This window comes from Chiloscyllium plagiosum, unplaced genomic scaffold (assembly GCF_037043375.1).
Source record: "Chiloscyllium plagiosum isolate Xiang-an unplaced genomic scaffold, Cpla_swu_hap1 HiC_scaffold_24, whole genome shotgun sequence".
NCBI classification, from domain to species: Eukaryota; Metazoa; Chordata; class Chondrichthyes; order Orectolobiformes; family Hemiscylliidae; genus Chiloscyllium; species Chiloscyllium plagiosum.
The window spans coordinates 32,806,267-32,820,264 of NW_028270162.1; the positions used below are offsets into that span (position 1 = coordinate 32,806,267).

Consider the following 13,998-nt stretch of genomic DNA (forward strand, 5'->3'; position numbering starts at 1 on the left):
ATTTCCTTTAGTCTCATGTATTTTGATTAATTAATCATAAATGGGTAAGCCATTTTTCAGATGAGATGTAGCAACATCATTTATATCCAACCCAGCAGAGTTTGCTGCTTTTAAGAGAAAATGGAGTGAGGATATGTACTGCAATTGTATAAATTGTTCTTTCCAAAATACATCTGGATGAACAACATTTTTGATGGTTCAGTAGGAACCATTCTCTACAGTTTAGAAATATGCAAAGGAGAACAGATAAATGGATCATCAAGTTTTGAAAAAAAAAAATCCTACTACGTGATAAATTGTTGGTAACATTGTGTTTTAATAGATGAACTGCGAAACAGGAATGAGACCATTAGATCCTTAGGTGCGCAACAAAAGATTTTGGAATCTCAGCAAGCTGATTGTCTGAAAACACTGACCAGTACCCAGCAACGGCTGAAGGAAATATCTGAAAAAGCAGCAGAAACTGCTAATACCTGTGAAGAATTGGAGGTAAGATTGCCAGTAATAAAATTGTAGATTAGATTAACATTTCTGTTTCATCGATGACCTTTTTAACTGTATTGTTGTATTCTGTTTACCTCATGCAGGACAGGAACAAAACCCTCAATTCCTCCAATTTAGAGCTTTCTGCCCAGGTGGGACAGTTAGAGGCACGTGAACAGGAGCTCACTACAATGCTGGAATTAAAGGTATTAAAATTATGGTCCAGAACATGAGCAAATGCTTAGTAAATTCTTAGCAAATATTCTTTGATCTTAACGTTTCTATCTGTTATAATGCATGTGTTTTCTCTGTGTGACATAATCCCATGTTAAATAATAAACTTTTTAAGTAATGAGTGAATATAACAATCACCACCTCTTGCTACCAGTCTCATTTTACAATGCACCATGGTCACTTGGTGCTCCAGCACTTGAATGTTGCTGAGAAGAGAAACACTCAGCTGAAATGTTTTGTTTTGCACATAGGATAAGCGGTAGTATGCCAAATTTAAAATGCTCACAGCAATTTCTACTATAGAAAGAAAAGGATGATAATTGGTTGGCAAGTCAACGTTGATTGTCCAAGCTTCTTTTCCGCTTAGACATCCTTTATAGCCTCGGGACTCAACATTGAGTTTAACAATTTAAGAGCTTGACCACCACCGTCCTTGTACATTCCTTACCCTCACAACCCTGTCATGGAATGGGTTGCTTTCAGTAAAACTTCTCTTCTTCCTTGATTCTTCCTTGCCTCCCCTGTTTTTTCCTCCCTCTCTGGACTCTGTTTTCACCTGGTCACTCACTCCTTTTCCACCCCACACTGTCATCAACATGAATACCACCTTATCATACTATGACCTTTACATGTTTCCAATTCTGAAGGAAGATCTTTGGACTCAAAGCATTAGCTTTGCTTTCTCTCCACAGATGCTGCCAGACATGTTGAGTTTCTCCAGCAATTTCTGTTTTTGTTTTAATGTATTCCTTTTGCTTGCAGTGAGTAGCTCCCTGCATGTGAATGTCTATCAGTCCTAGAAAGTGTAAATGGGACACTTTACAAGCTCAATTACTTGTAAGTGGAGTTTTAAATGCACTCATGCTTTCTGGAAGGGGCACACATTTAACTGTAGAGACTATTCAGCAATAATCTCTCTTTTCAGTATTATTCAATACCTTGGTATTTTCTTTGTAAAAGCAATATAAATACATGATGTTGTTTTCCATTCACTAGTGGTTTGTGACTCTGGCTCTGGTGTATTTGTTATATCTTAATTGCACCCTCTATATAAGAGGATAGAGAAGTCTGTATGAATCCAATTTTAGTTTTGATATCTAACACCACAATAACTATGGGTTTTTACCTTCTGTCTAGGACAAGGATATGGTTGACGCCACCAATCACATCATGGATCTTACAGCTAGGTTTAAAACCTTAGAGGGTGCATTACGAGAAGCCAGGGTAAATGAAACGAATACCAGAAAAGAAGTGCATGATTGCAAACAACATTCAAAGAAACTAAGACATGAAATTTGCAAGCTCAAAGGTCAGTTGTGGGTTACTTGTTTTTAAAATATTGAGTTTTTTTTAAGTTTCTTTGTTGTGAACAATTGCAATTTGCTTTTTACATTTACTTAAATGATACATGTAATTACAATCCACTTTCAATGTTGTAATGATACCAAGTGATTACTTATCCAGCAGTGTACATCTTTGCTCAGTCATGACCCAGTATGTAATAAAGATGTATGACAGTGCTGTGATATATTAGGCCAACTTTGTTTTGTTTTTTATTCATGGGAAAATTGCTGTAGTGGGTACAATTGAATCAGGAGAAGAGGTGAGCGCACCAATAACTATTTAAAAGATTTGTCTGCTCTTTGAAACAAGTGGTTAGAAAATTATGGGGTTCATGTGCTCTTTGTACCGAAAAATCTACCCAATAAAATAGACAAATGTTCTTTCAACATTTTTGGAGTCAAAGAAGAAGTTGCATTTTCTGTATACATTAACTTCAATCTTATCGCAATCCTTTGAAGGTATTTCACAGCCAAGAAAGTGTAATTGCTGTTCTTTTGACAGCAAATATAACAGTTATTTGGGACTTTGGTCTGGCCTAGTCCATAACATTTCAAAACATTCTTAAGCAGGCAGCCCAGACCATAACTTTGCAATTTGTTTTGGTAAGTGTACAGTGAAAATTACCCGGCGTAAGTTAGCTAGGTTGACTCCTAGATTTTAAAACAGACAAAACATTTATTCATAAAATTACACAATGAAACACAATTCAGTTTAATCAAACTAGACTTAATTATGCTGTTTCAAATGTACACAACAGTCCCAATAAGCAAACTCCCTTTAAAACCCAGTACAAAAAAAACACATGCTTATAGGTTGAAGTTGAAGGGGAGAAAGAGTTTCCACAGAGCTCACTGTTGCACTCCTCACCAGTTCAAGACTGAAGTAAACTGCTCAGCTAGAGAGCTGACTATACTCTTTCATTATACAGATCACTTCTAAAGCAATGATCACTTTGGCCTGAAGTCTCATCTGTTTACATGTAAATAAAAGGCCTCTCAAAATCTTTTTAGTCTCTGTATCAAACCAGACTGATTGGTTTATTACTCCTCTGAAAAAAATCAAGGAGAGAGTGTCCTTGAACCAAGGATAGCTTTTAGGATAAAAAGGGACTAGCTTTGTGACACTTGGCAATTAAATGCAACCTTGTTTTAATGCACAAATGGGATATGATAAGTTTGACAATGTCAACACTATAGGAGTGCTACATAATTTTTTCCTGTCCTGAAGTATCACTGACAACTGTACTATGTGTGATTCGAAATGGGAACACTCTGATTCAGCTAAAATAGTACCCAGATTAAAGTAGTAATGTTTAAGCCCATTTAAGTTATTCTCAATTACTACTTTCAGTATTCTCAAGAGTTAATTACTAGGGAACCCTCTTGTGGTGCAGGGATAGCATTCCTACCTCTGGACAAGGGTGGCCTGGGTTCAAGTCCCACTTGCTTCCAGAGGTGCATAATAATGTCTTTGAACAGGTTGATTAGAAAAATAGGTTAGTTTAAAAAAAGTCACTAGTGAGTTTAAATGACTGGACCAGTTTAGTTTTCCCTTTTCCAAAATGGGTTTCTCTAAGTATTAGTGGAATCTAAATGTATTTTGGATTATCTGTACTTTTTGGAAATTTTCTTTTTGCCAAGTTTGAAAAATTTTAAATGTCTTATTTGTGATTGTTGTGCCCAGCAGGATTTTAGACAGAGGTAATCTGCCTTTGGTTTGAAGGTATTGGCCTGGACCCACAGCAGAGGAAAAGTCCCTTCTTTGAAAGGGTATAATGATTTCTTTCATGTTCACCAATTGGTGGCATATCTGATCTGAACACTGGTGTGTTCAAATCTCTGGAATTTGCTGCCAACTATCAATTATCAACAGAATAGCTAATTGTAGTGGAGTTAGTCCACCAGGTGGGGAGAAACAAACATATGCACCCCTGATCAATGTGGGTGGCAAGTAAAGATAAAATTACTACAGTGCTAGTGGACCAGACAAGTTGGACCGAAGGGTCTATTTCCATGCTGTACATCTCTATGATTTCCTCTTTGGAGGTGGATTAACCTCAGCATCACTGTGCCTCAGGTGATGGAAGAGGTTGGGAAGAAGAGTCCTTCATGGTAACCTCAGCCAGTGTGGGAATCAAACCCCGTCTGCCATTATTCTGCATTCCAAACCAAGCGTCCAGCTGACTGAGCTAATCAACTGACCCTGTTATGGGGGGAAGAAAGAGAAGCTTAAGTCTTGTTGATGAGAGAGGTGCAAAAGCTAGAAAAGGAAGGGAGTATTAGTCTCTGGACTTGATGAAATGTAAAATTAGGATAAAAAAACAAATAGAGAAATAGTTTTGTGTTCTGAAGAAGAGTCACGAGAGCTGAAACATTAACTCTGATTTCTCTCTACGGATGCTGCCAGACCTGCTGAGTTTTTGTTTTTTGCTTCCGTTTCTGATTTCCAGCATCTGCAATTCATTTGGTGTTTTATGAAGTTAGGATACTCTTTGATATTGCAACCCTAATTCATTACTTCAAATTAAAATTGCAAAAAACAGAATTGCTTTATTGTCATCTAACATTTCTATGAAATAAGCATCTAGACTCACTTGAACTACATTTACAAACTAATTATTACTTGCCTGTCTATCAGATGTCCACTTCTCTTGTATTTAACAATTTTAAACATCATTCTGAAACATATTAACAATGCAGAAATTTTTTTGCAACACAAGATTCCTTGCAACAGGACAGTATTGCAGAACCATGGATGGTGATATAAGCATACAAGTGTATTTGGAATATTTGCTATTACTTTTCTTATGATGGTTGTAGGATTTAAATGTTCAACCGTATAAAATATGATTTTGGAGACAATGTTGTTCCAATGTACTGCTGCCTGAGTTGCTTGGATAAATGTACCATTTAAACATTGGATCATAGAATTTCAGATGATTCCAATCAAGCAGAGTTCCTGCATCTGATGTGCTTATTTGACTGTGATTTTGCACTTAGTCATGAGGCCCTCTAGCCAAATGTAACTTAACCTGTTCACTGACAGGAATAATGTTTTCGAGGTGGTAATGTCAAGAGAAGAGGAACAAAATGGGAAAAATTGGAAATCAGCTATTCTTAAAACTGCCCTAAATTCAATTCTGGCGATTTCTGAGTTGAACATGTTTGAAAAGTATTTATACCAGAACTTGCGCAGCATTGAGAATTTCATTATATTAAAAGTTGAATCATGTTACATCATTGTTGTCACTTAGAACCTATTGAGAAAAAGTTATCTTTGGGCATAAAGAAAAATTACGTTTTCTAGTTGTCAGCAGTGGGAATAAACCTCATGAACTGAGATTTTCCCTTTTATTTTTATTTAGATGAGTTAGATGAAAAGACTGTGGAAAATAATGAACAAAGAGAAGAAATTATTCGCCTTAAACAAGAGAGGCAATATCTAGGAAATGAGCTCACTTTAGCAGGTAAGTGAAGAACTCTGAAGTAGTACTGGGGATGGATGTCATATACTTAAACTCAAACTCTGATTGCTACTAATTTGTCCGATTACAGCTGTGGTGGGCTTGACTGTAAAGACATCTTGAACTTTATAAAAACCAGTATGTGGAAACGTACCTTCTGAAATAATCAGATGCACAGGATTAGATTAGATTAGATTACTTAGAGTGTGGAAACAGGCCCTTCGGCCCAACAAATCCACACCAACCCTCTGAAGAGCAACCCACCCAGACCATTCCCCTACATTTACCCCTTCACCTAACTACGGGCAATTTTAGCATAGCCAATTCACCTAATCTGCACATCTTTGGACTGTGGGAGGAAACCCAGGCAGACACTGGGAGAATGTGCAAACTCCACACAGACAGTTGCCTTAGGCTGGAATTGAACACTGGTCTCTGGTGCTGTGAGGCAGCAGTGCTAACCACTGTGCCACCGTGCTGCCCCGTTTTGATGTCATTTTGATTTTTGTTTTTTTTTTCTTTCCAGTTATGAGAATACTGCAGTGGCAGATTAGGGTGCAAGTAAAAATTCACTGTCTTGTTTTGTGATTCCATTTCAGTTGAAAGGGAGAAGAGGAAAGATCAGATACTGGAGCTGGCAAGGTCAAAACAGGAGCGAGCGGACACTGAATTGCATGGTCTTCGACAGGTCAGACATTTTGAAATTCATTAATGCAATCAAACGTTGAAGACAAACGTTGTTTTGAAGCAATCACAGTTCAAAGTTGTATTCAGCCATATTGTGCATAAAAATCAATGATTATCATGGTCTGTGGAATATTCAGTAATTTGAGATAATGTATAAAATTAATCATTAGATCACTAATAGCTCAGCATGTTTAGTGAGTGAAGTTTGAACCATGGAAATTAGGATGCTTCCAAAATGAATCACTCCCATGCCAAATTACATTGTTAAAGAAATAGTAGACCACTCAGCCCTTTGAGGCATTCCGACCTTCAGTTAAATCACGGCTCTTTAATATCTCCAATCTATTCACCCACCTTTAACCCATGTCTGTTGATATTGTTATCTAATAATAATTTGTCACACTGTCTTAAATTTCAATTAACCCAGCATCTACAGTCTTTTGGAGAGAAAATTGCAGATTTCCACTCTCCTTGGTGTGAAACATTGCATTACAGTTTCATTTAGTCACTGGCCGCAACCTTTTGAACTGAAAGGATTGCCAAGCTAATGCAACATGCCCTCATAACTGGGAGACAGTGAGGTCTGCAGATGCTGGAGATCAGAGTTGAGCGTGTGTTGCTGGAAAAGCACAGCACAGCAGGTCAGGCAGCATCCAAGGAGCAGGAAAATCGAGCTCTTCATCAGGAATGACCTCATAACTCCCAGCATAATTATGATTGTTGTTAAACTGAAAGGTCTATATTTTCCAGGTTCCTCCCTTTTTATTAAAAATGAATCGATCTTTTCCGTAGTAAGTCAGGTGATTGATCTCAGCTCTGTGTCACTTTTTGGACAATACAATTGGCTTCAATGTCCTTAAGTTAGGGAGGGCAAAATAGGCCAACCGTCCTGTTCTTGATTGCTGTCTTGAGACCATACCAAAAAAGTACATCAGAATGTGTACATGTATAACACCTACAAATACACAAATCCAGAAATGCTACAGCCAGGCTCATTTTCCTCAAGCTGACAATATCTGCTGTAGAGATTCATACAAGGATTATGGTCAATTGGGCAAGGCACTAAGGAGCACCTAATACAAACTGAAAGCACTGCGGATGCTTTAAATCAGAAACAAAAACAAAAGTTGCTGGAAAAGCTCAGCAGGTCTGGAAACTTTTGGAGAAATCAAAGTTAACATTTTGGGATTGGTAACCCCTCCTTAGAACTGATGGTAGCTAGGAAAATGTCAGTTTATATACAGATGATAGGGTGGGGGGAGGCACTAAAGAGTAAACAATGGGTAGGGATTGGAACCCAGAGAGAGAGAAGAACAGTTGGACAGACAAAGGAGTTGTTAATGATTTGGCTGGGAGGGTGAATAGCTGTTAATGGAGGCGTAGTGGCAAACAATAGGTCGTGTGTAATGTGATAACAAGGCCTGCTATCTGGGGTCGGAGTCCAGGAAAAGGAGGAATTCAAGCCCTAAAATTATTGAACTTGAAATTGAGTCCAGAAGGTTGCAGGGGCCCCAAGTGGAAAGTGAGGTGTTGTTCTTCCAATTTGCCCTGAGCTTCGCTGGAGAACTACAACAAGCCTAAGAGAGATGTTGGCCAGGGAACACGATGGTGTGTGAAAACGGCAGGCAGAAGTTCTGTGAAGTAGTCACCCAATCCACACTTAATTTCTCCAATGTAGAGGAGACCCCATTGTGAGCAGCAAATGCAGCAGACTAGATTATGAGAAGTGCAGGTAAAGTGCTACTTCACCTGGAAGGTATGTTTTGGCCCATAGATGCTGAGGAGGAAGGAATTAAATGTGCAGATGTTACACCTTTGGTAGTTGCAGGGGAAGGTGCCATGGGCTGTGGGGGTGGGAGTATTGGGAGTAAAGTAAGAGTGGATCAGGGTATCCTAGAGGGAACAGTCTGTGCGGAAAGCGGACAAGGGAAGAGAGGGGAAATATATGTCTGGTGGTGGAATTGGCAGCTGATGATCTTCTGGATGTGGATGCTGGTGGGATGGTAGGTAAAGACAAAGGGAACCCTATCACTGCTGTGGGAGAGAAGAGAGTGGGTGAGCGCGGAAGGGCAGAAGATTGGTCGGACTCGGTTAAGAGTCCTGTCGACAACGCTGCTGGCGAATCCTCAGTTGAGGAAGAAGGTGGACATTTCGACGGCTCCCTTGTTGAAGTTGGCCTCATCAGAACATATGCGATGGAGGAACTGGGAGAATGGAATGGAGTCTTTCCAGGAAACAGGTACACTAAGGAACACCTGTTGCTTTTGCAGCCGTGCCTCTGCAAAGAGTAAAAAGCTTTGCAGGAGAAGATGAACAATGGGGAGTAAATTAATATATACGGTAATAGCTAGTTCAAATTGCATAAAACCTGACCATTTACGCCAGTCACAAAAGTACGTCTGATTTTTAAAAAGTAGCCCAATCCTCCTAGTTTCTATTTGGCCCTTTGAGCTTGTGCTGCCATTCAATATGATCATGGATGATAATCCAACTCCGTATCTGAAGAACTATATCAGTCTTCTTTTTGAAAACATTCGCTATTTTGGTCTCAAGCGCTTTCTGAAGCAGAGAATTCCACAGGCTCACCACTCTCCAGGTGACGAAATTTCTTCTAATCTTAGTTGTAAATGACCTAGCCCATATCTTTGGACTGATAGTCCTGGTATTGGATTTCCTGCTTATCGGGAACATCCTTCCTGTATTTACCCTGTCTAATCTTGTTGACATTTTGTACTTTCCTATGAGATGCCCCCTCAGTGAATATGGCCCTAACTCCAGTGAATATAATCCATAAAGGCTACACTTTATACTTTTTTTGCCCAAAACAATCCTTAAGGTTAGGGTAGTGTTTGCAATAATAAGCTCTAGGGCAACAAGGGATGGGCATTAAATGTCTCTGCCAGTGACATGTGCATCCCAAGAATGAATAAATAAAAAAAAAAGCTCTGTAGATTTTGAAGAACCAGAACTGAAAAATTGAAAGATTAGGAAAACAGCCAGTCACATTGCCTAAATTCAGAATCTTGTATGCAAATTGTTATTTGCGAGGGATGAGGCCTGGATTTCTTGTAGATAACTAAAAATGCAGATACCACTAAAGTCGCCTTCTATGTGTCCAATTCATCCCCTCAATAACATAAATACACTGTATAATGTTCTAAAAGCATTAACATGCATTATTAGTTAACAAACAATGAGAAAAATAAATATTATCATAAACATGCATACCTTTAATCGAATAATCTTGAGGAAGGCACGATAAGAGTGAAGTTAAAGAGGATACAATAGCTAGAGATGGAGGTTGTAATTTTGCTGCTGGCTCTTTGGCTGGCTCGGCTGTTGAAAAGAACATCATTAGGGGGCACTAAGATGTCTGCTTCTTAATACCTTTATAAATTTCAACATCAGCCAAAGCATTTTGACTTGAATGCTATGCTTGAAAGGTGTATATATTCAAACAATAAATTCATTAATACTTTTGAAACTATTGCAACTTCCTCCTTCTTCTTGAGCAGCCAGACAGAGATTTCAACTCTTCCCATCTTCAGGATAACTTCACACTAATTCTTCTAAACCTTCTGCTGTTGACTGTTTACCTTTTCTTTCAAGCAATCTGTTCATTTACCATGTTGGAAAATCCTTCTCTTCCAACTTCTTCAGCCAATTTAACAATACAGGAGACTTCTGTTGATAGGAATGGAAAGCTTGTGAAGTCATTCACACTGTTGGTCATACCTTCCATCAGCAAACATTGAATGTGGATAGTGTTAATTCACTCTGAGATACTTCTATATTGTCATCCATGTTGTAATCTTTCTAACATTTTAGTATGTGAATTAGTATTCATGGCCTGATGAGTGTGTCCAAAAGTACGTTTTGTATAATAACAGGCCTTCATTATTGAGATTACACCCTGATTGAGAGACTGAATAAGAGAGATGGTGTTGGGAGGAGGGAATACGACATGGTCAGTAATCACAGCCTCTGTCACCCATTCTCTTCTATTTGACTTGCAAATACACACAACAGGTTCTTGCTTTTCCCTCTTAAAGCATGAGGATTCTTGGAATGGAACAGAACCATGGGTTTCACCAAATGGCAAATGATGTTGCCACAAATTTGAGGGTCATGTGGTCCTTCACAGCCTTGAAACCCAAAGCCCCCTTTACTGTTGTGAGATGTATCTTTGTATTGGCATATGCTTCCACCATAATGACATTTCATTGGTATTAAAGACTTGTTGAGGTCTGTACCCTTTTTCTTCAAGATTTCCATAACTCTTCCAGACCTCATGATCTGCTGATGCTGCCTCCCCTTGTAAGCTCACATTATGCAACAAAAAAATGCTCCTTGAAGTCATTGAACCATACTTCTGATTATAATTTTAAGGCAGACTCACAAGGAGAAACATATCTGTGCATATTCTCAGTCTTTTGGAGGCATTGGCTGCAGCTCAAAGCCTTGTGAATATGCAGATCCATAGGTAGCAAATCAGCAAATAATGAGGACTGAGTGTATCACTTGTGATCAATAAGGTGCACAGAAGCTGCACCATAAGGAAATTGTTGTAATTTGCTCCTGTAAACGTTTCAGTATGGATTGTCAGAATTTAGCAAGATAGCACCTCTGGCTGATAAATCAAAACACTATGCTATGAACATGGGTTTGTGCCCAAAACTGGCACAACATATGACTGGCTATGGAGTGGAGAGACTACATTAGAAAGAGGCATTATTTTTAGGTCCAGCTTTCTTCGTTGTTATAGCTAGTTTGCAAGTGATTTGAACAGACCTTGGAGCAGGTAATCTGTATAGAGTCATAGAGATGTACAGCACAGAAACACATCCTTTGGTCCAATTCATCCATGCCGACCCCACATCCCAAACTAATCTAGCCCCATTTGTCAGCACTTGGCCCACATTGTCTAAACCCTACCTATTCATATACCAATTCAGATGCCTTATAAATGTCGTAATTGTACCAACCTCCACCATTTCCTCTGGCAACTCATTCCATGCATTCACCACCCTCTGCGTGAAAAAAACATTCAATTTTTTTCAAATAATATTGAGCTAGAAGTGTCTGGAAAGTCACTCCTGTTAGTAATTTACACAAAAAAAATCATCAGTTTACAAGTTAAAAGAAATATGGTGAGTTCCAATTCTGCAAATTGCCACATGATTTGTGTGACTCTGTCAGTAATCTTGCCAAAGCCTATAAATGTCCATACTTGCTCTGAGCTTTCCCATTTGAACTAAACTAAATAGTAATTGAAACACTGCAAGATTTACAATGCTATTATGAATTATTCCCATCCTAGCATTTTGGATAGATAATTAACAATGCATTTTGTGATACAATCTTTGCATAGTGCTGGATTTTAAAGGGCTGTAAAGGGATTTGTGAATCTCCCCCCACTAAGCAGCAAATGGTTTTGGAAGCATTTTAATTTTCTTTTCCATCTTGGCAGCCTTTTAATTTTGCCAGTGTTGTAAGGAGGCAATAACGTTCAGAACACAAGACAGTTTTGAAAGTCAAGTGAATTACTTCAATGCAAATCAGACTTCTTTCAGAAGCTAATATTTTGGAATACAGTATATATGTGTAATTTGAGAGATCATGTAGTAAATGTGGAATTCTTGGGAGGTAATGGACCTTGAATTTCTAATATTTTCCACCACAGGGTGGGGTTTTTTGTTATTTTTGGTCTGTTTTCAATTTAATCTATATTAATTTAATATAATTAGTCGACAATTCTACTATCATTGTTTCAGGGCAATACCAGGATGGTAGAAAGCAACTTAGATAGACCTTGATCTTTTTCTAACATTAGCTATGTTCTCATGAATGCGCTGCATGGGTATACCCATGCGGATCACCTTGGGTGGGATTGCTAGTTTCAGAGTTGATGATCAAGAATATTTGTGTATTTTGAGCACTATTTTACCATTTACTCATTAGCTTCTCAAAGATGAATGCAACAATTTCCAAACAATGTCTGCTTTTCGTTCTCTTTAATTTTAGTTTACTTTTGTTCGCTTGTTATGTCGTGCTCACTCACTAAGCTCTCCCTCTGATGATGAATAAATCTGATACACTGAAGTCAAGTGAGAGGAGACTGAATCTTGTAACTACTGCTAGTAGGTGTTACCAAAGTCTCGTTATGAGAGCAGGCACTTTACTCAGGTGATGTTTGTGATGTAGAATAGCTAATGTTGAAACTCTATGGTTTAAATTAATGGCTGTTTTGAGTTTGGTGTGTTCTGATGCTTTGATCAGGAGGATGGCAGCAAAGTAAACACATCTTAGGATGTGTTGTGCTGCTGACAAAAACATCAAGATACTTGCTCCTGACGACTTAAACCTCTGCTTGTTATTTGGCCTCCAACTAGTGACTATTCTTTTGGGAGGAAGGGAAAGCTATAAGCCAGGTATCTTTGGGTTTTGGTACTTCTAAAATGACAAGTTTTTTAGTGACCAGGTAAGCAGGTGGTTCTGCAGTATTCATTGGCACTGTTAATGGATTGACCAGCCAGGCCAGCTCACTAGTTTAACCTGGAGGGATTCTTCCAACTCTGCTCCAGAGAAGCCAAGCAAGCCAGAACATTTAACAGGTAGGCTGAACTATCTGAGCAAGTTACAAGAAGCATACCAGTTTTAGTTGTGCAGCCTTAGCTGTTTAATATCTGAAAGTGCTGTCACATACGCATTAAGATCCCCATTCTTTGGCTTTTCCAACTTATGTCTATGATTTCTTAGGTGTGGTAAAGAGTATGTTTCAGTGGGAGTACAATATGCACTTTTTGTTGAGTGTTTTGAGATTCTGCAGTTATTTATTTCTAGTAGATTAATTGCAATATTTAAATTCTGCAATTCTTCATCAAAATACAGTTCTGCATCTATGCATCATTGGTATAATATAGAAAGTGTAATTTCATTTTTAAATCCATAATTCCATACAAACTATTAATAGTTATTATTATTTCCTTAGTTCAATCTACATATGTTGTCTTTTCTAGATATTTGTTTGAGAAGCAATGTGTTTGTCTCAATCTAATCCTTTATATCTGTTATGTACTACTTTTATATCTGGTGATCAGGTGAATGAAAAACAACAACATGACTTGCAGCTTCTGCATCTGAATCTTGAAAGTTCTCAGGAGTTGATCCAAATGCAGGAGGAGAAAATTCTGGAAATTAGGTAGGCATAAAAATTTGATTTCACTCCTTATACTGTTTATAAAAAAAAACTCCTTCCAATTTATTTTAGGCATAATGTAATAAATTGACACATAATTACATCAAAAGTAACTTCATAAACAGGAATTATTTCAACAGTTTTTTAATAATTTATTGTAACATGTTTAACTAGCATATCTCAGTGAAGCAGCTATCTTGGGTGATAAAGGTTTCATGAAACCTGGTATTCTGCTTCTGAAAACATTGCCCTACAGTAAGCTTTATAAAAGTGGACTAATATAACAAATATTTCCCTTTGTCTCTGAGGAAAACATGTACCTTCCAATGTACCTTACAAGGCAGCTCATTTTATGGCTGTCTTAGATAATGACTTACATTCTGCTACAATGGTGGAAGCGGCTACAATCTTGAAGTTGTCATCTTTTATTTGTAATAATATCTATAATCAAACTTAATTGGTTATCATCTTCAGTGGTTCCTAATACAACAGTGGAGCAGAAGTGAAGTAAGAATTTCAATTTGTTCCAGATGAGCTTCAGAGTTGTGTTTTGAAAGGGAGGGTGTAACAACAAACCATAAAAAGTTTT

The 13,998-nt window shown here is 38.0% G+C and overlaps 1 protein-coding gene across 3 annotated transcripts in view; it reads left to right on the top strand.

Moving 5' to 3' along the window:
• Window positions 1-13,998, top strand: part of ccdc62 (coiled-coil domain containing 62) — a 52,483-nt gene that overhangs the window by 23,263 nt on the left and 15,222 nt on the right. For all 3 annotated transcript variants that reach the window (XM_043715775.2, XM_088000059.1, XM_088000058.1), the window contains 6 exons: window positions 323-489; window positions 588-689; window positions 1,855-2,026; window positions 5,426-5,527; window positions 6,124-6,212; window positions 13,312-13,412. In XM_043715775.2, the coding sequence (XP_043571710.1) occupies window positions 323-489; window positions 588-689; window positions 1,855-2,026; window positions 5,426-5,527; window positions 6,124-6,212; window positions 13,312-13,412 (733 nt within the window). The remainder of the gene's footprint in view (window positions 1-322; window positions 490-587; window positions 690-1,854; window positions 2,027-5,425; window positions 5,528-6,123; window positions 6,213-13,311; window positions 13,413-13,998) is intronic.